The 27034-nt window shown below is 48.6% G+C and overlaps 1 protein-coding gene across 2 annotated transcripts in view; it reads right to left on the reverse strand.

Annotated features, from left to right (window-relative positions):
- doc2b (double C2-like domains, beta) overlaps positions 1 to 27034 on the reverse strand; it is a 420460-nt gene that overhangs the window by 265181 nt on the left and 128245 nt on the right. For both annotated transcript variants that reach the window (XM_038814143.1, XM_038814142.1), the window contains one exon: positions 4149 to 4223. In XM_038814143.1, the coding sequence (XP_038670071.1) occupies positions 4149 to 4223 (75 nt within the window). The remainder of the gene's footprint in view (positions 1 to 4148; positions 4224 to 27034) is intronic.

Below are 27034 nucleotides of genomic sequence, written 5' to 3' on the forward strand. Positions count from 1 at the left end.
GGAGAATCGAGCTCTCCACCTTTAACTACGAGATCTTGTATCGCCCTGGCAAGCTCAACGAGCCCCCAGACACCAGCGCACAAGTGAACCAGCTCCGTGCCTTGCACGAGAGCCTTTGCCATCCGGGGGTCACTCGCTTGTACCATCTAATCAAAGCCCGCAATCTTCCCTACTCTGTCGAGGAAGTACGGACAGTCACCAGAGACTGCCAGGTCTGTGCCGAGTGCAAGCCGCACTTCTACCGCTCGCGCGCACCTGGTGAAATCGTCCCTCCCCTTTGAACGCCTCCGCGTGGACTTCAAAGGGCCCCTCCCCTCCACCGACCGCAACACCTACATCCTTAGTGTGGTCGATGAATTTTCTAGGTTCCTCTTCGCCATCCCATGCCCAGATATGACGTCTGCCACCGTCATCAAGGCCCTGGATTCCATTTTCGCCCTGTTCAGTTTCCCCGACTACATCCACAGTGACAGGGGATCCTCATTCATGAGTGATGAGCTGCGTCATTTCCTGCTCAGCAGGGGTATCGCCTCCAGCTGGACGACCAGCTACAACCCCCGGGGAAACGGGCAGGTAGAGAGGGAAAACGGGACGGTATGGAGGGCCATCCAGCTGGCCCTACGGTCCAGGAACCTCCCAGCCGCTCGCTGGCAGCAGGTCCTCCCTGACACGCTCCATTCCATTCGGTCACTACTGTGCACCGCAACTAACAGTACACCCCATGAACGTGTTTTTGCCTTCCCTAGGAAGTCTACATCCGGGGTGTCACTCCCGACGTGGCTCACGACTCCGGGCCCAGTCCTTCTCCGCAGGCATGTCCGGCACCACAAGGCGGAACCCCTGGTGGACAAAGTACGCCTTCTCCACGCCAACCCTCAGTATGCCTACGTGGAGTTCCCCGACGGCCGCCACGACACAGTCTCGCTCCGAGACCTGGCTCCCTCAGGTGCCGATCCCACGCCCACGCCCCTTTTTCCCCCCGCGCCACCCTCTTTATCCCCAGCTCCCCCCTATTCATCTCCACCAGGTCCATCCCTCATCCCCCTGCCCACACTGGAGGACACAGAAGATTTCGGCTCGCTCTCGGAGTCATCCCACCAGCAGCCAGCACCAACACCACCAGCACCTGCACCGACGTCGCCACCACAGCTACGCCGATCACAGCGGAACATTCGACCGCTGGTTCGGCTCAACCTGTAACCTGCTAACCGGATGGACTCTTGGTTTTCTTTGTTTGGACCCTGTTGTAAATATTTCATCCTTTGTAACATAGTTATACGTCACCCCCGCCGGACTCATTTTTTTACAGGGGGTGGCTGTGGTGATAACCACTGTAGATATGCATACTTGCAGTAGGGGAATGTATGGCTGTACTTGTAATACAGGTTCCTCCGGTAAGCCCCTGCTCTCTAGCTCCGCCCACAGGGAGCTTGTGTATAAATATGCGTGTGAGTCACTCAGACTCTAGTCTTCAGTTGCAGCCGGAGGAATAGCATCACACAGCAATGAAGCCTTGATTGAACTTGTCTCTCGTCTTTGACTATAATTGTTAGCGCCACACTTTGGAGAGCCAAAACAGTGTAGTTTGTGCAAAACCTCTTCTTGTGACACTTTTGTTGCAACATCAAGAAATCCTGTGCTCCAACAAGGCTGCTGGTCCATCCTCGCAATGAGGAAGGCTGAGCGAGTGGTAGAAAATGGCACTCCACTGAAAGCTACTGTACACTTTAAAGCAGTGGCAGGCATGTTGCCCTCTAATTGCAGCAATCTGGTGAATTACACACTGTAAACTCGGTCTGAAATGAAATGAGACCTGACTTGAGGAGATTTGTTGGGATTTCCTTGTCAGCTACTCAGGCAGGCAGGCACAATGCCTGCAACACAGTGTTCCTTTCTGATTGGTACACATGTTGGAAATCTTAGCTTAATTATAAACCTCTGATAAATGTCTGCCATCCCTGTGGTGTGTGAGAAAATCAGCCACACTTATCTACAATAGGGATACAATTCTCTTAAAAGAAGATTTAATGTAAATACATAGATGAATTGCTTCCTTCAGTTCCGGTATGAACAAAAGTAAAAAAAGCGTGACTTTTAACATACAAGTACAGCTCCATTGCACATGACTGTGCATTCATTCTCGGTGTGAATTATAATGACGTTAGATTTAAATCAATAGGATATAGATAAAAGGAGTTTACTGGTAATAATAACAATAATAGCAAGCCCAAATGCAGTAATTTGAAAGTATATTAAGTAGTCAAACTTTAATGTACACGTGGTCCAGTATATTGAGTTTAATAAAGTCAATGATAATAATGGCAGATGACCACACAACATATTTCAGAAAATGTCAAGGTACAAACTCACTTTAATAGGCTGCTGGTATCTATCTCTATTAATGTGGGGCGTGATTCTCCGCTGCCCACGACGGGTCGGAGAATAGCGGGAGGGCCTTGCCGACAATTTTCACGCCCTCCCACTATTCTCCCGATGGGCCGAGTTCCCAGGCCTTTATGGCCGTTTTCACGAACGCAATCACACCTGCTCTCACCGTTCGTGAAAACGGCCGCAAAGTGCCGTCCCGGACAACCATGGCACCGATTGGCATGGCCGCACCATGGCCGTGCCAAGGGTGGCATGGGGGCCTGCAATCGGTGGGCACCGATCACAGGCAGCGGGTCCGATACCTGCACACTATTTGTTCTTCCGCCACCCCGCAGGATCAGTCCGCGGGGCGGCTGAGGGGCATGATGGCCCACGCATGCGCGGGTTTGACGCGCCTGCATGATGACGTCATCCGCGCATGCGTGGGTTGGAGCCGTCCAACCCCCGCATGCGCGGCTGACGTCATCGTGCGCGTCAGCCAGCGTGACGCTTGGCGCGTGGACTTAGCGACGGTCGCTAAGCCCGCGATGCCGTGCTTCACAGGGCCCCGCTGCTAGCCCCGCCCGGGGGGGAGAATCGAGTCCTGGGAGGGAGCGCGGAGGCTGCCTTGAAACATGGTCAGTTTCACGGCAGCCTTTACGACTCGCCGCATTTGCGGAGAATCGCGCCCACGATATTTTTGCCAAGCATTCAAAATATCCTAAGAAACCTTCAACAAACGCGGAAGAATAATATTGCAACATTATCATCAATTTTGTAGTAGGAGTGAATGATATCATTCGTAGAGAATGAGATACTTACAATCTGATCTCCAGAATCACCATCAAACATTCAGGGATCAGGTATAGAATTGTTTACACAACAGGCTACATCTTCTCAGTCTATGCCATTGACATTTAATTTTTTGCCCAGCACCATAAAAATTTATTTTTTTGCCCAGCACCATTGCACATCAGAAAATCCTGGGTGCCCAGCCCATAATTGTCCAATATGTCTTGTGGTAGTTATGTTGCCTCAGTGCCAGTTATCAGAAAAATACGGCATACAACTTCAGTTTCACGCTGGCATGACATTTACTTTGCAATGATGCTAAATGTGTCGTATAAATTCAAAGTCATGACTTCAGATAGAAGTGGAGTGAAACTCCCTGGAGGAGGAGGGCTCAAAACGCTTCAGTTTGACACTCCATGGTGTGCAACTCTGATATGGTGTAAATTCAACTTTTAAAATGTCTTCAGTTGATCCTGCAAACCTTCTGGACTTCAAGACCTACCTGATGTTAAATTAAAATGCATAAAAGGGTATGGACACTGCAACTTGCACTCTAAGCATTTGAGTTGCTGGGGGAAAAGCATGTCACAGGTGTACCCAGGTTTCTGCAGAGCTCTGTCCTAGCTGGGAGATCGGAATTCTAGCGAGACTGCCCAAAACACCACTGTTCTCAGAGCTGCAACTGTCGTGCGAGAACAGAGTTCAATTAAGTGATACACTCCACACGAGCCATCCGATAACCTCTGTGTTAAATTACCAGTTTAGTCCCAATTACTTCCCTTCTGCAGGTAACCTTGTGCAGTGCGTGCCTTCTGAGAATACTCCAACTATTTTGTAAGAGTGCTTACCATCAACAAACAAGGCAGTTTTTCACCAACAACATCGATTAGATTTGGAAATCATTAAGTATGACTCACATGATGATAATGGATTGGAGGGATCTTCATTCTTTCACCTTTAACAATTGAAATTTTAATGGATAAACCTACCTTACTGGCTCCAGGGAGCAAATGTAATTTGACGTATGGATCAGCAAGCCCATTGTGGTCCATTGGCTTAAGACCCTTTAGAAGAAATAAAGAGAATACTTATTGTCATTACTGATGATTTAAATCCAAACCTCAATCAATAAAATAAATCTAAAAATTATCTTTATCATTATCACAAGTAGGCTTGCATTAACACTGCATTGAAGTTACTGTGAAAATCCCCCAGTCGCCACACTCTGCCGCTTGTTCGGGTACACAGAGGCAGAATTCAGAATGTCCAAATGATCTAACAGTGTCTTTTGAGACTTGTGGGAGGAAACCGGAGCACATGGAGGAAACCCATGCAGACACGGGGAGAATGTTCAGACTCCACACAGACAGTAACCCAAGCTGAGAATCGAACCTGGGACCCTGGTGCTGTGGAGTAACAGTGCTAACCACTGGATAAATGAATCAGGTGTATCAATAAGTAACAGTTACATGCCCAGAGGCACCTCCCCTCTTATGGGAGCCTGTGCTCTTTTTACAAGACATGCCTGACTATTTGGACCTTAACAGTCAGGCTGTGGCAATACAAATGCGTGTATTTAATACAGGGCACTGCCATCCAACACAGTGCCTCTGTTTCAAAATTGTCTGAATTGTGGGACACCTACCAGTTGAGAATAAGCGCCAATTAGATTTGCTGAAATAAAATGATCCTGTGTCGGACCTGTTGACCATGTCCAAGTAATGGGTTAATGGGGAAAGGTTACATCAACATTATCGTTGTGTTAGAATTAGAACAGTACAGCACAGAACAGGCCCTTCGGCCCTCGATGTTGTGCTGAGCAATGATCACCCTACTTAAACCCACGTAACCCGTATACCCGTAACCCAACAATCCCCCCATTAACCTTACACTACGGGCAATTTAGCATGGCCAATCCACCTAACCCGCACATCTTTGGACTGTGGGAGGAAACCGGAGCACCCGGAGGAAACCCACGCACACTCGGGGAGGACGTGCAGACTCCACACAGACAGTGACCCAGCCGGGAATCGAACCTGGGACCTTGGAGCTGTGAAGCATTGATGCTAACCACCATGCTACCGTGAGGCCCCCACTTAGTCTGACTGAAACATTTATCCTACTTTTATTGCCAGAATTTCCTAAACACAATTAAACATAAAGCTCAAGTGGACTGCTGGTTATCAAAAGAAAACTATTCCATTACACATAAAGAAAACAAATTGCACAATTAAATGGGAAAAATATAACGATGGCTTTTGATGAATGATAACTCGCAAACCCTGGGCAAGAGAAAATACTGCTGAACACAAATCCTTCTTCAAGCTAAATTTCAAAACAGATTATCTCAATACTTTAATTTGAACTATTCCTTCACTTCTAAGGCCTATTGCTACTAACTATGGGTTCTCACTCAAAAACCGCTACGTGGAGAATTATCATAACAATTCAGGTTACATTCTCATCATTATGCAATACATTCTGACAATAAACTCCCCATTATATTTGTGCTTTGCAAAACTTCTCCTAATGACCGTGGAATAAACTTTCCATAATGTTCAAGATTCCTGATTGTTTTTGAATTCTCCTGGTTATCCATATTCCACAGGCTACCAGAATTCTGCTGAATTGCTGAAATTTATTTTATTTCCGTTAAATATCCTGTGCTTACAGGGATGGGGTGGAGGTGTGGGTTTACATGGGCGCTCTTCCAAGGGCCGATGCAGACTCGATGGCCCGAATGGCCTCCTTCTGCACTGTAAATTCTATGATTCTATGATTGTAATATAGGGCGTGACTTAACCCTGGCGTTGCGCATGGCACCGATCTGGGTGCACCGGATAAGTAGCGGGAAAGGCCAAAATCAGGATCCGCATCGGGCGAGAAACGGTTCACTATCTAACCGGTCTGATCCCGGTGGCGGGTTCCAAATCTCGGCCAAATGTGGCAAGAGGATCCTTGATACTAATTAAGAACAATCTCCATCTCATTCTCCATCTCCTTAGCGACATGGGAGTCCAATGTAACAGCCGCCTGAGAATTAACCAGCTCCCCAGCGAGAGATCACGCAGGGGTCATTTAGGACTCCTGTTTTAAAAACGTGAAGCTGGTGCAATGGCTGCCATGGGGAACTGAGGAGGTGAGTAGCCATTTCCATTTCCGAGCATGTAGCCTAAGGGCACGGAAGCTGCTGCCCTAGTCTTTAGGGGGGGACCCCAGGGGATGACTGGCCTGGTCAGGGGGTTGGGGGGGGGGTCACAGGTCGGAGGTCACCCCTGGGCAACGGCGGGGGGGGGGGGGGGCGGTGAGGGGCTCAGTGTCTGTTGGGCCTACAAGCTATCCTCCAATACTGTGTATAACCATAATAGGGGCAACTATAGCTGCTGTCTGTCTGTCCTACTAAACACTTCCAGGTTGGGGCCCAGCTCTTGGCTATTTGCTGCAGGTCACTTTAACTCCCTTTGACTGTGAGCAGCCTCCAGCTTCATAACTGAAGGCTATTGCGAAAAGGAATTAGCATTGTTAGTTTTGTGAGCACTTTACAGCTCCCAAGTGCATTCTCAAGGGGTACACGTGCCATGTCTCAGACGACTATTATTGCCAAGCATTCCAATCAAACTGTGAGGCCTGGACACTTGGCCTCAACCCTGGAGGCATCAGCACCATAGATACACACAGGAGCTGGGCTTCAGCACTGGGGATATCCCTGTAACCAGAGGGTGAGTGTGTGGATCAGGGGAGTGCACGTGAGCACGGTCTCCCTAATGTGATCTAGAGGCTCCTGCTGTTGCCGGGGCTTAGTGTGCAGAGTGAGATGTTCCATCACAACTGACTCGGTGGATGGCGGCGGGATAAGTAAGGATGGGAGAGGCTTGGAGGATTTGAGGGTCCCAGGGCCAAATCCCTAACTGATTGTCAGTCTCCAATACCTTACAGATACCACAATAGATGGTGCTGTCGATCGTAGCAGAAGCACTCAAGGTGCTGGTAGGAGCCCAGGGGGCCAGATGGTGGAGAAGATGGCAGCAGCATTGACGCAGGTTGGAGGCGGCACCCCCAGGTGCAGAGGGCTGTTGCACATCCTAAAGACCCAGCCACCCATCAGGACGAGGATGGACCCAAAGGGGGACCCCGGTGATGGCCCAAGGTGTACAGGCGCTTTGGTCGTTCAAGGAGATGACAGACAGCTTGTGCCGCAGGAGACTCTGTCTCAACAAAGAGACAGTTCAGCACCTGTGCTACGTCCTCGCAGAATTGGCACCCCGTGGAGGAGGAGGACGTCCTGCTCCCAGTGGCCATTACGGTCACCGTAGCCCTGAATCTGTTTGCCACTGGATCATTCAGTGCGGGGCTCGAGTGGGAACTTGTCCATCTACAGCCTACAAGTACATCCGTGAAGTCAGGGATGCCCTGTATACCCGGGCAGCTGACTGTATCACCTTTGATCTGGACCAAGCCGACCAAGGTGCCCGGGCTGCAGGATTCTACCTTGGATGTTCCTGCCACCTGATGTGCATGAGCAACTGTGCGGTGCTCACCAGGTTATGCCCCAGAAACCTGTCCGCTAAGGTCACCCACCGAGGTGTGTGTCTCTGTGGAAGGTGGGGGTGGCAGCTGTGACACTTTGATGTTGGTCTCCCCAGAGCTCTCCTTGGAGCTGTTCTCTTGGGTGATGTGGAAGGGGCGAGCCTGGATGGCCCGGCCCCATCAGAAGATCCTGCGATGGAATGGACATGAGGGGCGGGATTCTCCGGCGGACCGGCGTCGGGGCGGCGTTGCGCGATTTGCGCCAGACCCGGCGATTCTCCGGCCCGGCCACGGATGAGAGAATCCCGCTCGTGGTCAGTGAGAGGGAGGGATAATGTTGTTTGACATGTACAACTCATTTGAGGCAGGGCATCTGGGTGAAGGGGCAGTGGTTCAGTGACTGCTCTCCTCTCGGTCATACCCAGAATCTTCAGGGCCCTAAGGGGTCAGGACTCTGATATCTGAAACTACGTTGCCCATCTGGGGCCTTTCACGTTTATTTTGGGCTAACTTCTCCAGCGGGGGGGGGGGGCAAAGAGAGGGAATTGTGAGCCACGCACTTGGTGCATCAGAGGGGGTCTGTGGCGGGTGATATGTTTGGGCACTGCACCTGGACATGGAGGGTTTGCGCTGGTTGGTACCAGTTGTGCTGCAGCACAAGTTTTGTGACTGGATGTGAGGGCGGTACGGTGCCAGCCGCTGACGTGGTGGGGTCGGGGGATGTTAACGTTCGGGGGGGTGTCAGACAGAACTGATGCCAGGGGGCCAGTTTTAACTTACCCCTGTGGCCCGGTGGACACCTTTGGTTTTCTTCCTGCGCTGTGCGGCAGTCCTTGCTGCCCGAATCGATGGCTGCTGCCACTGCCTCCCAGGTGGAATTAGCAGGCCTGCTGCTTGTCCTCCCACCCCATCGTGGGAACAGGATGTCCTGTCTCGCATCCACAGGTTCCAGAAGCCTGGCCATGTCGGCATTGCCAAAGCGGGGAGCTGGTCTGTGTGGTGTCATGCCTGTGTGCTGACTGGGAGTGAGTTGTGGAGAGCACTTGTAGAGGGGAGCTGCTGAGGCGCGTGTCCGGCGAATCAGATGGCGACGGAGCCAGTAATGGCGTGAAGCTCTTGGAGGCTCATTTTCTACGGCACAAAGTGCCGTAAAATACGGGCCACGGTCTCGGCAACATTGCCGTCGGAAACTGCCTGACCAATCACGCCCGAAACGACACTTAGAACATTTTCCGTTAAATCGCACCCACAGTTAATGTATCCAGACAAATATTTCAACAAAGTCAATATTTACCAATGAATAAATGTATCAGTCAATGTGTTATTCAACCATGTACACAGTAAGGAAGAGAAATTGAGCTTATTAGCCCCTGTTTTCTGGGCCACTATAAGTTCTTAAGAGTTCAGAAATGTGGCGGGACTCTCCGATAATGGGGCTAATTGTTGACACCGTCGTAAACGGCGGAGCATTTTACAACAGTGTCATCTGGCCCCTAGGAGCACCGACCCTGCGCCGCACAGGGGGCCAACATGGCACCAGATCATCTCACACAGCTCCAGCACGGGTGGTGTGGGTCCGCCCATGCGCGTCACGGCCGGCACGGGCCGCGCATGCGCGTGGGTTGCAGTCTCCGCGCCGGCCCCCGGACAATATGATGGAGCCCTACAGGGGCTCAGCGTGGAGGAACATAGGCCCCGGCCCCGCAATTAGCCCGCCTGCCGATCGGTTGGCCCCGATCGGTTGGGCCTGGCCAACGTGGAGGCCCCCCCCCCCCCCCCCCCCCCTCCGGAGTCGGATCTCCCCTCCCCCCCCACCAGGATGGCCCCCACAGCCAGAATGCTGAGGTTCCGCCGGGTAGGACCACACGTGACCGGTGCTGCGCCGGCTCTGCCGGCGCCAATTCTCCGGTTGCTGTAGAATCGGCGGCCCGGCATCGGAGCGGTGTCATGGGATTCATGCCCCCCCCCCTCGGCGATTCTCCGATCGGAGAATCCAGCCTATGGACATGAGGCATGATTGTGCCTGCCGCCATATCAATTTGGCATTATCGTACGCAGTGACTGTCCATTGGAAGCATGCAGAACAGGCACATCACAGCCTCAGTCATTACAAAGCACTGATTTTGCCCCGGGCAGCTCAACCCTCTGACTAATGCCCTTTCTCAACCTCAAACAGCTGCCCATGCCTTCAGCAGCAGGAAATCTCCACTGGTGCAAGTTGATTACTTACATGTTAGTTGCTCATTGATTTCTTCTGGCTGTTGCTGTGACCCTACCAGCATTTGGTGTTTCCTATTGTCACTTCGAGTTGCAAAGGTCTCCAAGGATTAGTGTGGCAGATGCTAAAGCTCTTTTTTTCAAGGTGTCTGCACGATTGCTCCCAGGCGAGGTTACACTAATAGGTGTTTCCCTCAGCATAAAGCATGACTCGGAGAATGAACAGTGCCCAGGTGGACCTAAACAAGCTGCTGAAGGGGTGGAGGAGAACAGCTGTTAGCAGGAGACCATATTTACCGAGAGCGTTCGGGGAACAATTCACTAGCTGAATCTCAATGAGCAACGACGGCTTCTGTAAGGATGTCCTGACTGAAGAATGCCAGCTGCTGCAGCCCCAACTATAACGGCGGAGCAGGGAAAAGACAGTACTATCAGCAGCTGTCAAGGTGACTGTGGCGATGAACTTTCAAGCACCTGACTTCTTCCACGTTGGAGCTAAAGGCATTTTCAAAATCTCGCAGTTTGCTGTCCACCGTTACTGAAGGGAAGTCACTGAGACTCACCGTTCAAAGAGAGCCAACTACATGTCATTCTTTGTTGTAAGCAAATGAAATGAGTGTGCAAACTCGCCAGGAATACAGCCCCCCCCCAACACCCCAACCCGTGGTGTAGGGGGACAATAATTGCACAGGTAAAATTCTGCCACAAACTGGAACCGAAAGGGCTCCCTCGATGTTCAGCTGTCATAGATAGTGATTCATACAGGTCAGGGCCTCCAGAGTTGGTTCTGGCCAACAAGGCCTGTTTGTTGACGACATGATTGGTGACTCTGGTGTGCATTCCAGGCGCATGGGCGCAGCATGCATGTACTGAGATCTATGCAGCCATATGAAATGTGACAGAGCAGACCACTAACGTGCTGACACAACATTTCTGCTGTCTGGATTGCCCCGGAGGATCCATGCAATACTCGGCAGGGCAGGCGTCCATGGTAGTGTGTTGACATTCTTCACAACCTCACCAACATGAGGGCGCAGGCCTTGCCACCAGCTTTGCAGTGAGCAGCGGAGGAGGAAAAGGAGGAGGCAGCCGAAGGAGAAGAACGAGGAAAGGAAGAGGCAACCTGGACAGTCCCTTTTTGGCAGAACAGCCTCTGTCATTAGAGTGTTTCACCAGTAACTGAAACCCCAATTCCTGTTCACCAACAGTCCCACACATTGGGCTGGATCTCCGCAGCCCTGCCAGTAACTGAAACCCCAATTCCTGTTCACCAACAGTCCCTGACATTGGGCTGGATCTCCGCAGCCCTGCCAGTAACTGAAACCCCAATTCCTGTTCACCAACAGTCCCACACATTGGGCTGGATCTCCGCAGCCCTGCCAGTAACTGAAACCCCAATTCCTGTTCACTAACAGTCCCACACATTGGGCTGGATCTCCGCAGCCCTGCCAGTAACTGAAACCCCAATTCCTGTTCACCAAGAGTCCCACACATTGGGCTGGATCTCCGCAGCCCTGCCAGTAACTGAAACCCCAATTCCTGTTCACCAACAGTCCCACACATTAGGCTGGATCTCCGCAGCCCTGCCAGTAACTGAAACCCCAATTCCTGTTCACCAAGAGTCCCACACATTGGGCTGGATCCCCGCAGCCCTGCACCAAAATCGTGTTCGGCGCAGGAGCAGAGAATCCAATTTCACGCCAAAATCAGGCCCGGCGATTTTCTGGGACCCGAGAATCGGCATGATCGCGGAGTACTCCGCGTGGCTGAGAACGTATTGACAGTGGCCAGCCCAGCGATCCTCTGCTCCCGATCAGCCGAATTCCTGACGGCGTGGAACTAACCTGGTATTGCCGGTCGGATGCTGACGTGGCGGCTGCAGACTCAGTCCGCGGCCGCCCTGGTGGGGGGGTGCGGGGTATCAGACACTGGAGGGTCCTTATAGACAGCCGGGGGACAGATCCGCACAGTCAGATGCTCGGGCACGTGGCTGATCGGGGGTGGGGGGTTTATGTGTGGCTCCGTGGTCTAAGTCTGCCTTATGTTCCAATTGCATTTGCCATCGTTAACTAACCATACAACTCAAATCGCATTGGTGAGTATCGATACAGTCAATGCATATCTACAGTAAAAATGCACTGATTGCTGCTTTGATAGTTCAGCAATATTGCTGGTAGGAACACTATAATGTATAAATGATGTTGCACCATTAGCTGCAATGGTGGAATACTATCTGCTCCATGTTTTTTTTAATAGCACCTGAGGGACCTTGCTGTAGACCATCACTGTTTCCACCACAGTCAGATTTTGCTTTTGTATTCCGAGCCTACACGGGCTTTTCCTTGCTATTGGAGGTGAAATTCAATCACAACTTAACAAACGCAGAATGGAAATAACCGTAGATGCACACAAGGTCACCTTACTATAAGTTGCAGTCACCTCTCTGAAACTCGCCCCATGGGTTTGAAGCAAAGCTGTGGAGGAAATGTGGATTAAGTTATGATGAAAGTAATGCCAATTTTACATTGAAAGGAAACATCTAATAGATAAGTGCTCCTCCGTTGTTTGGTCTCTGGCGCTATAATCACCTCTCCTCCACAAGCACATTTCAAAGCAAATGCTTCCCACTGCCACACTAATGCATTGAAATCAACCATTTAGTGCTTTGGAGAGATTGCTAGTCGCCTTTTCAATTGGCATGTCACTCATTACTGCTGAGAGAGTGACAACATACCCGGGCTTTTTAATTGGAAGATTTCAGAAAAAAGGGGCCTTTTACCTCTGAGTAATAGAAAAGGAATTCCTTTGTGTTGACAGATGTAGGAAGGACATAAACTTAAAATGTATTGGGCACCTGGATTTCAATATTGCTTGTGCCATAAGTAAGCAAATCGGATATGATATTTTCACCTAAAAGGACTGCGGTAAAACATCACAACCCCCAGTGAGGATAGGATCAAGTTCAGCAATGATGGCCTTGGTGGTCCAGAAGCACGACTCACACGCAAAGAATGGCCATTTGGGTGTGGTAGTATGGCTAGGGAGATCACATTACCTTAGAACCAAGCTGCCATTGGTACAGCAGTCCCGCTGCCCATTGGCCCAGGCAAGTCATGTGCCTCTCTGCCAATTGGCTGTGGCTAGTCATGTGACTCCCTGCCGATTGGCCGAGAGGATGGTTATAAAAGCTCGTACCATGCGGCAGTCGGCCTTTCCTTGTACGACCACTGCAGGGCTCACATCTAGCTTATTAAAGCCTAATATTTGAATCCTCTCTATGACTCGTGTCAGATTGATGGTAGATCATTGGGAGACAGTTTGGGGTTTGCCAATAACCCCACACAAAGCACCATCTTCAGAAGAGGGCTGATGTAAAGGGAGACAAAAAAAAAACCAAAGGAGGCTAAAGAATCTTGGCCAAAATTCTCCGGTCGTTGCAGTTCACTCCTCCTGCCAGCAGAGCACCCACACCCACGGGTTTCCTGGTGGTTGCAATGGGGAAACATGTGGCTGGTGGACCGGAGCATCCTGCCCCTTATTAGTGGTGAAGAAACATTTTAGAAAACCATCTCAGTCCCCAAGGTAGAGTGTCTCCACGACTTGCTAATGAGACTGAAAAAGCAGGCATGTGTATAACTTGAGAAAGCTGCTTTAAACTCTTATGAACCTCTTTGTTTAATATCAGAAATGAAGATAAAGATACTGCAGTGTCTTCTACAAATGAGTCACCAATTCAAAGCATAGTTTTTAAATTCATAACTAATATAAAAACGTGAGTCAATTTTCCTTCGCTTTGTGAATGCACAGTTCCTGCGTGAAATGCAAAGGACTAAACGACCGAGACCTATAATACTGGATCTCTGCTGTCTTTATGTTGCCTCAGTATTTCTTGGTAATTCACCAAGTTTGAGGATTACCCTCCAAAAAGGCATAGCGATATTACCAAGGTGGAGAGGGCATTAACGGTCTCCAACCTCATTACCTTCCTTGAATGAGTAAAATAATCCATGTTCAGAGATACCCGGGGCCTTAGAACGTCTGCCCAGCTTCCTTCTGTTTGTAAGATCAATAAGGAGATTATTACAAATAAAAACAAGTGCTACTTTCTCCCACTGGTTGATTAGTAGAAGCCTGAGTCGAGCGTTTTCAGACGAGCTGAAATCGAGGCATATGTATTGTTTATATAGCAAGCAGACCGCCAAAATAGTTCGAAAAGAAAAAAATCCTCAAAGGAGTTTTCTTCCACAGCAGAAACCTGTCAGTTTCATGTGAAGCTGTATTTTCTCCGAGACTAGTTGTAGCTTTTTTGAGATAAGCAGGATGTTCCTGCTGTGTATACAGTAACTGGCTTTATTGAAGCATTTTCTCACTGCACTCTTTGGAACTGCTTGTTTCTTGAAACTGTACTGGGGATACCATGATAAACTTTACTTACATTTTAGAAATTGCACCCAATTTCCAATGTTTTGGATTTTATTAAAACTATAAGGCGGAATTCGCCGTCGGCTGACGCCAGAATCGGGAAACACGATTGGGCGGAGAATCTGTCCCGATGCCTAAATCTTGGCGGGCGCCAGTTTCACGCTAAATTGCAATTCTCCAGAGCCTCGACAGTGGCGTCAATGAGTTCCAGAACGCATGTACAGTAAACGCCTTTGGCATATCATTCGCAGGCCTGACCCGGTATTCTCTGGGGCCTCCGTGATTCTCCGCCTCTAATGGGCCGAATTCCCGATGGCGAGGTTCGCTTGCGCTTTTAAAAATCGTCAAACCTGCGCCGTGGTTGATGAGGAAGAGAGAGGGGATACGGAAGGTGTCCAACATCGCCATAGTGTGCTGACAGTTGTGCCACTGACTGGAGGGCTTCTGCCAGGGCCGTGGGGAGTAACGGGGTGTGGCCAGGAGGTGGGCTGTGGGGGTCGGTGTGGACGGGCAGAGAAATCCATTGCCGCAGTCTGCAAGGCAGCCATGCAGCTGCGTATGCCGCTGACTGCTCACTGTCAACAAAGGGCCACGGGCCATATGAGTGTTTCCCCCAGGCCACCCCCCGAAGTGACCTCTGGCTCCAGCTAACCCATGAGCAGGATGGGTGCGCTCCAACGCAACCAGTGCCATCTCATTGGCTAGGTTGGTGTGTGTGGGGAGTGAAATGTGAACATGCGGCTTCAGCTTGACAGCCTCCTGAGTGTTAATTGCAAATCTGGTGAATCCAGCACTGTTTCTCAATGGAATCATTTGTGTTCCACGTGGCACCAGCCTAGCCCCTCCATGGTTACTGGATCGGTCCAGGTGCCGTGTCAACTTTGCCATCGCAGAAGTCTAAAGATCCTGCCCTAGGGTCAATATTATTCTCAGGAACAGAGAATCCAGCCCATAATGTTAGATGCAAACTGCCAGGGAGATGCCTTATAGCAGATCTGCCGTACAACTTTTGAAAGCTTGTTCAGTTTGTCCATGTGTTTACAATGAAAGATTCCTTGTTCCCATTTGGTAAGGGGGGGGTATACCTGAATAATTTCTATTGGAGTAGCCAACATCCACAAGGAAATGTCAGGGGTTACAATAAAAAACAGTGAGAACTGATTGCAAACCACAGCATGGAGGAAGCCAGTTAGATCCATGTAACAGGATAAAATTCTGCCTTTCCGAATCCTGCAAATCACTTTTTTGTACATGTTAGGTTTTTTTTTTAGGATTTCATTGTGCCCACAACTTCTTTTTTGTGTGTGTGCGTTGAATGAGTCAGAAGAACATATGGACCAGAATTCACTCTTGGTGATAAATAGCACATTCAAATGAATGTTATCTCTCTGCTATTTTAATGGTGGCCATGATGTGGAGATGCCGGCGTTGGACTGGGGTGAGCACAGTAAGAAGTCTTACAACACCAGGTTAAAGTCCAACAGGTTTGTTTCAAACACGAGCTTTCGGAGCACGGCTCCTTAATGGTGGGCATTACGCAGACTAACCCAACCATTAAAATAGCAGAGGCATATTAAGCATTTGTCTGCAGACAGCAGCAATGCTGATTCCTAGCCTTATGCCAGAAGTTGTTTGAAACACACAGCAGTTTGGTCAGCATCAAAAGAAGGAAAGAACGGTTCGCACTTGGTCATCAGAACGTGGATCCAAGGTTTTGTTTCAAAGATACCGACTTTCTGCAGCTATTAAAAATAAAAGTTGCCCGTTTCAAATAATCAAATCAGCACACCCACAATTAATGTAAAGCTGTGCCCCCCACTCTGCTCCCATGGGGTCAGGGATTGATACATTAGTGAGCTAGTCTGGCCTTCCGAATGTGCATTGCCGCTACTGCTTGGGATTGTTAAAGATGCATTTTAGGAAACATTTTAGGTCACAAATTACAACACTGGGGAGGCGGTGGTGTTGTGGTATTGCCACTGGACATTAATCCAAAGACCCAGAGTAATGCTCTGGGGACCCAGGTTCAAATCTCTCCACTGCAGATGGTGGAATTTGAATTAAATAAAAATCTGGAATTAAAAGTCTAATGATGACCATGAATCCATTGTCGATTGTCGTAAAAACCCATGTGGTTCACTAATGTCCTTTAAGGGAATCTGCAATCCTTACCTGGTCTGGCCTACATGTGACTCCGGACCCACAGCAATGTGGTTGACTCTTACCCGCAGTTGGTTGTGGGACACACGGGAGAATTTCAAGTGGGATAAGCCCAATGTCTGCCCTACTCATCAATAATTCAATGGAGTTCAGGGACAGGTGTGAAGTTAACGTTGAGGCAGCTGCCTGTTTCAGGCTGGGACACATGTAAAAAAATGCTCCCCACAAACTGAGCAGTAAAACCAACCTCCATGCAGATTGGGGGCAGGCAGTCCAACTACTAAATTGATATCCCTGGCTCTGAAGAAGAGCTACAGGGACCCGAAACGTTGGCCAGAATTCCTCGGGCTGCTGGTTTTCCCGGGGGAATGGGTTGCCTTCAATGGGAAATCCCATTAACAAGCGGCTGGGGCTCGGAAAATCCAGCCAGTTAACTTGGGTTCTCTCGGGCAGCACGGTGGCCTAGTGGTTAGCATAACCGCCTCACGGCGCTGAAGTCCCAGGTTCGATCCCGGCTCTGGGTCACTGTCCGTGTGGAGTTTGTACATTCTCCCCGTGTCTGCGTGGGTTTCGCCCCCACAACCCAAAAATGTGCAGGGTAGGTGGATTGGCCATGCTAAATTGCCCCTTAATAGAAAAAATAATTGGGTAATCTAAATTTATAAAAATAAAAATAAAAAAATAAAAACTTGGGTTCTCTCTCCACAGATGCTGCTGGAACTGCTTGAGTTTCATTTCAGATTTCCAACCCCTGCAGTATTTGGCTTTTATGATATCCTTGGCCTCGCTTGAGGTGCAACACATTTCAATTTCAACTGCTAGATTTATATCTACATTCAGCCACCAGCAGAATATCTTGATTCAGGGACATTAATCACAGCACTCAGTAAGTGAAAACCTAAGAACATATGATCGGTGATCGGGATGTACACACATGAACTACATCATACCTTCTCATGCAAAGGTTAATACAATGCAAAGGCAGTGGCCACCGCTCTGCAGCCAAACACAAGATAAAAATGTCATACGTGAGCTCTGCAGAAACAAAGCTGTGCAGACAGGAAAATGCAGCAATCAGGACTCTCAAGCACACAAGAAATTATTGGTCCTCCGCATTGCCTCGTACAGCCATTTTTGCTGGAGACCTCCCCACTGAAGTTCCTCACTGTGACACTTTTGGGGGAAAATAGCATAATCCACATACTTCTTTTTCCAATTAAGGGGCAATTTAGCGTGGCCAATACACGTACCTGCACATCTTTTTGGGTTGTGGGGGTCAGACCCATGCAGACACGGGGAGAATGTGATAACTCCACATGGGCAGTGACCTGGGGCTGTGATCCAACACAGGTCCTCAGCGCCGTGAGGGAGTAGTGCTAGCCACTGCGCCACCATGCCGCCCAGTCAATCCACATACTTCTCCTAAACATACGAACATATGAAATGGGAGCAGAAGTAGGTCATTCAGTCCCTCTGGCCTGCTCCTCCATTCAAAAGGATCATAGTATGAAGTCTAACAACACCAGGTTAAAGTCCAACAGGATTGTTTTGAATCACTAGCTTTCGGAGTGCAGCTCCTTCCTCAGGTGCATGAAGAGGTGGGTTCTACAGTCACATATATAGACAAAGTCAATGATGCAAGACGATACTTTGAATGCCAGTCATTGCGGGTAATTAAGTCTTTACAGGTACAGATGCTGCGACTGAAGAGAGGGTTGATTACAGTTTAAAGAGATGTGAATTGTCTCAAGCCAGGACAGTTGGTAGGTTTTCGCAAGCCAAGTTCCGCATGCATGAGTACGGCCTCAACTGGGACCTTGGATTCATGTGTCATTACATTCACCCCCCACCATTTGGCCAGCACCACCCACCCCCCCAACCAATTTCAAGAATCTGAAGTGGACCCACTGTTTGATGCTATTGAGAGGAAGGATGTCCTCTACCTAAGGGTGAACTATAGGCTCAAGCCCACCCTCCTGAACAATGTTGGGTTGAGGTGGCAGAGGTAGACAATGCTGCCAGAATGACTAGGCGGAGACAGCTCCTGTTCCTGAGGGGTGGGCTAGCTGATAATGTCACTGGTAGGGCCTCTACCCCGGGAGGGGCAGTGTGCTAGGGAGGGTTCCATTGGCCACAATGAAGATATTGTTTGTTTGGGCTGAGCTCTGCTAATCCCCAGCTTCCTCGGCATTGGAGCAGAACTTCTGAGGAGAGCACTGAGGAGTGCCAACACCTGGCAGGTCAGCGACGGAGCATGGCCACACCATTCTATTGACGATACTGCTGGAGTATGGCGGTTTCTGGGGGAGGTAGGCTAGGTAGGTACCCACATTTTTTTTTTATTAAAATAATTTTTATTGAAGAGATTTTTTTACATGAGAATATTTACCCCCCCTAACCATAGACTATTACACAATATTCCCTCTTAACAGATATCCCCCCCCCGCCCAACCCCCCGCGCGCGCTGTCCCTCCCCCCCCCTTCCCCCCCCAAAAAACAAACAAAGCAACAATTAACATCAAACATGAACTGCGAACAAATTTGTCCGCATTACAACCTTAAATAACCCACAACCCCCGTTGTTGCCCCCCCCCTCCCCCCCGGGTTGCTGCTGCTGCGACCTCTGCACCCTATCTTTGAGCCAAAAAGTCGAGGAAGGGCTGCCACCGCCTGAAGAACCCTTGTACCGACCCTCTCAGGGCGAATTTGACCCTTTCCAACTGGATAAAGCTTGCCATGTCATTAATCCAAGTTTCCACGCTTGGAGGCCTCGCATCCTTCCACTGTATCAGTATCCTTCTTCGCGCAACTAGGGACGCAAAGGCCAGTATTCCGGCCTCTCTCGCCTCCTGTACCCCCGGCTCCACCCCAACTGGTAGGTACCCACATGACCAGAGGTTCTTTGAGCATCTGCAGGACACAGTGAGCAGTCAGGTGTGAAGAGCTAGAGGTCTGTAAATTGCACCAAACGTGTGTGAATTTAAATCACAACCTGCAGCAATAGCAGTCTGAGCCAGGCCATACCGATCCTGAGGGGGACACCCCGAGTACACAGACTTGGCACCAAGTCGTTTCCCACTACTCCCTGCAGCCCAGCTAGCCACCTCCCTAGCAAGCCAGACAAGTTGAGAGAGTTTTCTTAACTTTCCCTTCCACCCAACAGCTATGGTGCCCAGGCCCCGCTTGTAAATATTTTCACCAATTCGCACCCACGTGACTCCCGCCTGAGAAGAGTGGAGCATTGTGGAGGGGTGGAGCCTGCGGTGTCCAACCCGCTAATGACATTCACATCCATGCAAGTGATGGTTTTGCATGGGCCCGTTGATGGGGGGGGGGGAGGGGGGGGGGGGGGGGAACGTCGACTTCAGTAACACTGCCAGCAGGGGACTGGAGCCGTGGCATCGGAATCGGCAGCGAGCGCAAATCACGATTTTTTGCACGACCCAGTATTCTCCCCCTGTTCGGGATTCTAGCCGCGGCCGTTGGGAGTATAGCTATGGGGCTGGTTTAGCTCACAAGGCTAAATCGCTGGCTTTTAAAGCAGACCAAGCAGGTCAGCAGCATGGTTCGATTCCCGTACCAGCCTCCCTGGACAGGCGCCGGAATGTGGCGACTAGGGGCTTTTCACAGTAACTTCATTGAAGCCTACTCGTGACAATAAGCGATTTTCATTTCATTTCATTTATGATCAGAATATACAATCCTTTGCTGCAATCCTATCCCCAACACATAAGGGAAGCTCTGACAAATAAACAAATGTGTTTGGGATACAGAAGTTGAACAGATGTCCCAACACATTACAAGAAAATTGCGTTGTTTGTGACAGAGAACTGGGTGAGAGGGAACACCCTCGGCAGGAATGGAGCAACCGTTGCCACTTTTAATAGAGTTGTGATGAAACCTGGGCAAGCTGTCAGACCAGAAAACACAAATGGGATTGTGACACGCATTTTGGGGAGAGAAACATGTGGCAGGAAGGGTGCGAAGACATGATGGGTTAATTAGTGAATAAAAGGACAGCTTGAAATGAAAAAATGAAAATCGCTTATTGTCACGAGTAGGCTTCAATGAAGTTACTGTGAAAAGCCCCTAGTCGCCACATTCCGGCGCCTGTTCAGGGAGGCTGGTACGGGAATCGAACCGTGCTGCTGGCCTGCTTGGTCTGCTTTAAAAGCCAGCGATTTAGCCCAGTGAGCTAAACCAGCCCCCTAGCTTACTAGGGTATAATGGCATTCACTTGTGCCAGTGTTTTATTATGGCTAATTGGGGACGCAGTGAGTCTAATCTTGAACCACAGTCACCATTTTTTATATGGCTTGACGGGAATTACAAAATTGCAAACCGAAACATCTCAAAGTGACGGTTAATAAAACAAATCCCAATTTTCATCTTATTCTGGAGAGCTTCAGAAGAAAAAAAAAGTTCAGACCAGTATTCTTATTTCCGCGTTATAGTGGTGTTTCATTTTATTTTAAAGTACACATGACAGGTTCAGACCAAAATTCTTATTTGCCTGTTTTACTGTTTGCTTCCTCAAAGGTTTGTAAGAGTCCATCCTGTTTATTTCCGTTGTTCCCATTTATTTTATTTTATTTTATTATTTTGGTCCGTGACCCCATAATTGGGATGTGCCTTTAAGCAGAACATAGAACAGTACAGCACAGAACAGGCCCTTCGGCCCTCGATGTTGTGCCGAGCATTGTCCGAAACCAAGATCAAGCTACCCCACTCCCTGAGAAGGCGAGAAGTGAAAGAGCCAGCCTGCCAGGACACTCTGTTCCCAGGTTTTGCATTTGGAAGGGAGAAGCCAGACTCATCGGCACCGAGTTCACCTTAGGAACCAGCTTTGGAGGGAGTCGATTCAATTGATTAACTGGCAACCGGTGGGTTGACCAAAGACAGTGTTCTGCCTGTCAACAGTCTGTGATTGGTTCCTATGTGATGCTTTCTGAGAGTTGAGAGAACTGGCAGAAGTATCTAGGCCTTGGAAGTGAAAGGAATTCTCTCTCTCTCCTACTTGTTGAAATGAAAGAACTGCTCTATTGTTTTGATAGCAGTGAGTGCCTGACACAGCCTTTGCTGCGATACTGAAATGATGCTAAGTCTGCGGAGAAAATAGTCAAGCTTGCCAGAGGAAACCATCTCAAGCCTAGGAGGAAGAAGTACCAAAATGAAAGCCTGAACTTCAGAAAGACATTGACTGGACGTCATCCCAGTACAAAGATCCTTTATCATTTTGTTTTCTGAAAAATGTCTTTCCCTTTCCACCACCCTTTTTCCCCTCTGTGTTGTTCCTGTGTGTGTATAGGGAGTGGGGCGAGTTAGGAAGAGGGGTTGGTTGGGAAAGGGGCAGGAGATAGTCAGTTACATTTTCCATCAGTCCAATTATAATACTGTACATAAGAAAAAGGTTACTTGTGTTTTAAAACTACAAGCCTAGTGATTGTAGTGTATTACATTCAGCTCGGATATTTTATAAAAATGAAATTTAATCTGTGTTGTGACTCTGGGTCAAGTGGGGCTGGAATTAACTGCACACTAGCCCAGGGTGTCATGACAGGTTAATGGCTGTGTTAATTAGCTAATGACGCTAACAATCTTATCAGCATGGCATCAGAGTGAGATGACCAAGAGACTCCAAGGGAAAAAGACAGAGCACTCTGGGCCCAGAGAGCCCGAGGACTTGGATGTAAGTAAAGTAAATAAACAGTTTTTAAAACATGAAATACTGACTATCTGCGAGTCACACACACAGTAAGAGAAACTTTATCCAGCCTGAAGGAAATACAAGTACAGGGCAATAAGCCAAACCACTTATCATTTCCAATTAATTTTCAACAGGAGCTAGCTTCAGATTTAATCCATGGTCCTGTCTTATGATTCCCCTCACCCTGTTCCCTGGGGAAAGAAAATTAAGAGAGCGCAAAAAAATATGCTGTCCAGGCCTCACCGTTGACTAGTTGTAGACAATGAGCCTGAATTTGTAAACCAGTACATACTCTCCACCGCGAATAATAGTTGACATTAAAAAGGGGATAAAACTGATTAATAAACAGATTAATGAAATACTTGGGATGCTATCAGCAAAGTAGTAAAAGCTAATGGGGGTGAAAACGGGCTTTGTTGCACCTGTTGGTCGTGTAAAAGTGCAAAGAGGCCCTATTTAGATGGTCATCCTCCTGTGCCGAACAGTATTGGGAATGAGAAACTACTTATTTAGGAACTATAGGGGTATTCAAACAGTATCCCCAGTCATTACCTAAAATAGTTGTTGGACATACAAATATGCACATAAGGGGCCAATTACTTTTTTAAAAACTCAAACAGGAAATTAATTTTCCCTAATTGCACCACCCATCATGTCTACTATGTTATATTAATGAGACCAATTTTTTTGGTTCAGCCACCATCTTAGTTAGACAAACTCGCCACCCAGACTGTGTCCTTACGCAAAGCGATCCAATTTCTCTACCCATTCTGTTAATGCTGAGGTTCCCCACATGTGGTCCACGCAGACATGTGGTGACGGACAATTCCAATTAATGCGAACAGGAGCAATGTACATTCTTCCTTTCTTTCATGAATTCAGTATTTCCCTGTTTCCTCTCTTTGTTCCTTCAAAAGCTTGCACTGGAATAAACATTTATACATTGGGCCAAAACCTTTGTGAAGTGACAATCAGGGTCAGATAGTCACTCTCTTCCCATTTCCCTGCCTTAGACTGGAGCTGCATCTTTCCTGCCCCGACCTCTGACCTGGCTGAAATGTGGAGTGTAGCTGCTCCTGGAGTCCTTCAGTGGGTGCAGGATCATGGGGAAAACAAAGCTTGGCCCTCTTTTTGCAGTACTGGCTGTTGTATACCAGTAGGTTTAAATGTCCCAAAGTCACTTTGGCAAGCCGGGGGGAAGGTAAGTGTGCAAGTAAGTGAGTGAGGGGGCAGGATGGATCAGGGCATGTCAGGTGGTTGGGGGGGGATCGAGCAGTGATTGAGTAGTCGGGGGTTCAGGGGCCAGTTTGACTGGGGGATATTCATGGGGGTCGGGGGAATAGTTGGGAAGAAGGTGGGTAGTCGTGGAGAGGCAATTGGGGAGGGGAGTTTGTGTCGGAGGATTCAGTAGTATACTTATCCAGGAGTTAGAAATGGTTTTAATGCTCCTAACGTTTCCTGTATAACTATTCCACTAATTAAGTCTGGACCACCTGAAGTCTATGACTTTGAATCAGAGTTTTGCAGGATTCCAGACACGGGGTAATTGTCAAATGAAAGTTGAAACTTCCCAGGAAGTTCCCGTGCAGTCCCTGCATGGGGACTTCACAGGGGTCCCCTCGCACATCTTCTGGGGTACCCCCAGGATACAACATTCTGAACAACAGAGGGTACGTTATAACTTATCATCTTACAAAGCATGTTGATACCAGCCGTCGAAGCTGTCATCCCTTTTGCAACAACATGTTGGGAATGCCAGTCTATCTATTAGTCAGTAAGTGTTATTAGGTTGGGCTTTGCTGGGACAAGCCTCTTGGTTGTTTTTTCCTGCACTCTTCAGCTCAAAATGATTTTGCCTAGAAGTTGCTGAAAGTGCTCGTTGATAATGATGTGGAGAGAGCAACAAGACATCTGGGACAAACAGTGCATCTCCTTAACTCATGCAATTTCAGGACTCAAAAAAAAAAAAAAACGACTGAGAAGAATTAGGAGAAAAAGCAACAGCAAATCAGATAGAGAAAGCAAAATAAAGAGAGGGAAAGAACAATTAGATCGAGTGAGAAAAAAAAGAGACAGGAGGAAAAGAAAGAAAAATATTAAATGTCAGATTTGATGGGCTGGATTCTCCCAAAATGGGACCATATCCCCACGCTGGTGTAAAAATGCTGGCATTGCACTCCCCAATGTCCTGCAAAAAATAAAGGTCGATTCACTTACCTTCTGGGGGCTAGCAGGGCCCCGGGGAGCTGCATGCAGCTTTGGCTGCGGATAAGAGCCCCCGCATTTATGGTTCAGAGTCCACACATGCGCACAGCGGCGGCCTCCAGCGGCCGCACTGGGCGCCATGGCGGGCTCGAACCGTGGCCTAACATGGCCACGCGCCTCGGCTTCAGACCGGCCCAATCGTTGCCCCGGCCGCCCATAAGGTTCCCCCTGGTGCTCGATACCCCCACCAGGGCAGCCACCGTGTGAGAGCCCTGACCGGCGATACCACATTAGTTCCACACTGTCAGGAACTCGGCCGGTCGGGTGCGGAGTATCGCAGGGAGGGCCTCTGGCAATAGCCCCCCCCAGAGCGCAGCGTAATGTGCAGGGCTCGGAGAATCGCGCGAGCGGTGCCGGGCCCAACTCGGTCAGGAACTTCGATTTTGGTGCGGGGCTGTGGAGAATCCAGCTCGATGTTGTTAAAATCTTCATCAACAATGCACCACTTAAATTTTAATTTCCTCACTTTTTTGGTCAAAGAGGTTGAGCAACTGTGATCAACAATTATCAAACAATTAAAATGCTTATACTATTATTTCCCAGTTGGTGATTCTCCAGCTGCGATGTGCCCAGTGCAAATCCCGCTAAGTCAAGAGAATTCCGGGAGAGCCCTGAAACTGGATTTGCGTCAGGTGCAAAACACTTTCCAATGTTTCCAGTTGCTATGATCAGGATCTCACCCAGAAAGCACAAGAAACTGATCACAGTTCATTTGCATTCATTTTAATCTCTTTGGTGAGATTAAAGTTGAATGTAGCGGCCTCCAGTATTCTCACCCAGCGGGAAATCACCCAGGCGTGAATCACTGCAGCAGGGACCAGATGCCATGCACTCTGAGGGAGAGCTTGGAGGTAAGCCCCCCTCTCCACTTACCGCCAGTGAGCAAAATGGCACAATTACCACTGGCCAGATGTCATGGTGGGGGGGGGGGGGGGGGGGTCAGTCCTTCAAGGGAGCTGAGGGTTGGGGGATTTGGGCAGGGCTAGAGGGGCCTGGTCAGGGGCTTCCATTGGGATGGGGGTCGCTTTTAGTCTATGAAGCCTACTTTCTTTCATGTCAAACAGGGCAAAGCACAGCTGCAGTGTGTCTGCCCTAAAATCCTTTCATAGGACAGAATCATTCTGCAGCTTGAGAAACATTTCACTCCCCTTGAAGTCTCAATAGGCTCTGAGCTTGAATGTTGTGGTGTGCCTTCCTTTACCCCTTTGTACATGGCTGCTTACATTCAATTTCACACCCATTGACTTTTACAAACATCTGCGCTTTCACTGATGTGGTATTCCTGCTTTATCCCTTTTTACTTGGTTGTTTACATTCCATGTCATTTGTGGGTGGAGCTGGGCTGTGGCTGTCAGGTGAGAGGGGGTTTAATGTTCTGCTTTTTCTTTTCGGGTTGTTTGCTTGGACTGCAGATGAAGAAGCACTGTGTTAAACTGGAGGGAGTTTCCCTGTTGTTTTTCAAAGCTGTTCTAGTGAACTGAAAGCACATTGGGTGTGGCAAACTGCCTTGGTAATCTTAAAGCTAGAGTTGCTTTCCGGAAGGCGTTTTAAATCTGCTGGTTAGAAACTAGGTCAGAATCTCAGGGAAAGCTCCAGTCCCAGTCAAGTGAGATTACAGTGTGCTGGGCCACGCCCTTGAAAGGGGTTTTAGTTTTATTGGATTTTGTATTGAATTGGAACAGCTACTAAGGGGGATTCATTAAGATTTATCGACATAGATTACTGTAGCTGTTGTATTTGTTTCATGTTTGTAATAGATAACAAATTCTTGCTAAGTGTTTTATAGATGTTAACTACATTCTTATAATAAACTTTGTTTTGATAAAGGCGCCGAGGAAGTCTGATGAATCACACCTGAAGTGAAGGCTCTTGTGCTCATCCCAGTCAAATTCGACATAAAAGTTAGAGGTCAGGTGAGCTTCAGAATACACTTTGGTGTTTCTAAGCCCTGGCCCATAGCACTTGGTTCCAAAAAAATGGCCAAATGGAGGTGGATTGCGATCTGGAGGGTTCTACATTTCCTGCCAGAGGCCAGATTTGGACATTTTTTGAGAGACTTGTGCCCCTAGACTTAAATTCCTTTGGTGATTTAATAGGAATTATTGTACAAATGTCGTAATTTCATGTAACTAACAAGTAACTAACAGCTTTTTACCCGCTGTTACCGGGTTCCTAAACGACCCTCTTGTGGACTGATCTGTTCTCTTCACACATCCTCTCTACTGAGCAGTACTACACTCCTGTATGCTTCACCCGATGTCTGTGTCCATGTATTTGCATTGTGTAATTTATGTTTGCCCTATGTATTTTCTTTTCATGCACAGAATGATCCGTCTGAACTGTACGCAGAACAATGCTTTTCACTGTACCTCGGTACACGTGACAATAAACAATTCCAATCCAAGTAGGCTAAGAACACGATGCTAGAACATGGAGTAATGAAAACAATTCCGCAACCGTTGCAATTTGGCATATCTCACCACACATTGGCCAATTTGCAGATAAATCATGACATGTTGTCATTTGTGCACCATTACTGGGCAGCACGGTGGCCTAGTGGTTAGCACAACCGCCTCA

This window comes from Scyliorhinus canicula, chromosome 12 (assembly GCF_902713615.1).
Source record: "Scyliorhinus canicula chromosome 12, sScyCan1.1, whole genome shotgun sequence".
Taxonomy (NCBI): Eukaryota; Metazoa; Chordata; class Chondrichthyes; order Carcharhiniformes; family Scyliorhinidae; genus Scyliorhinus; species Scyliorhinus canicula.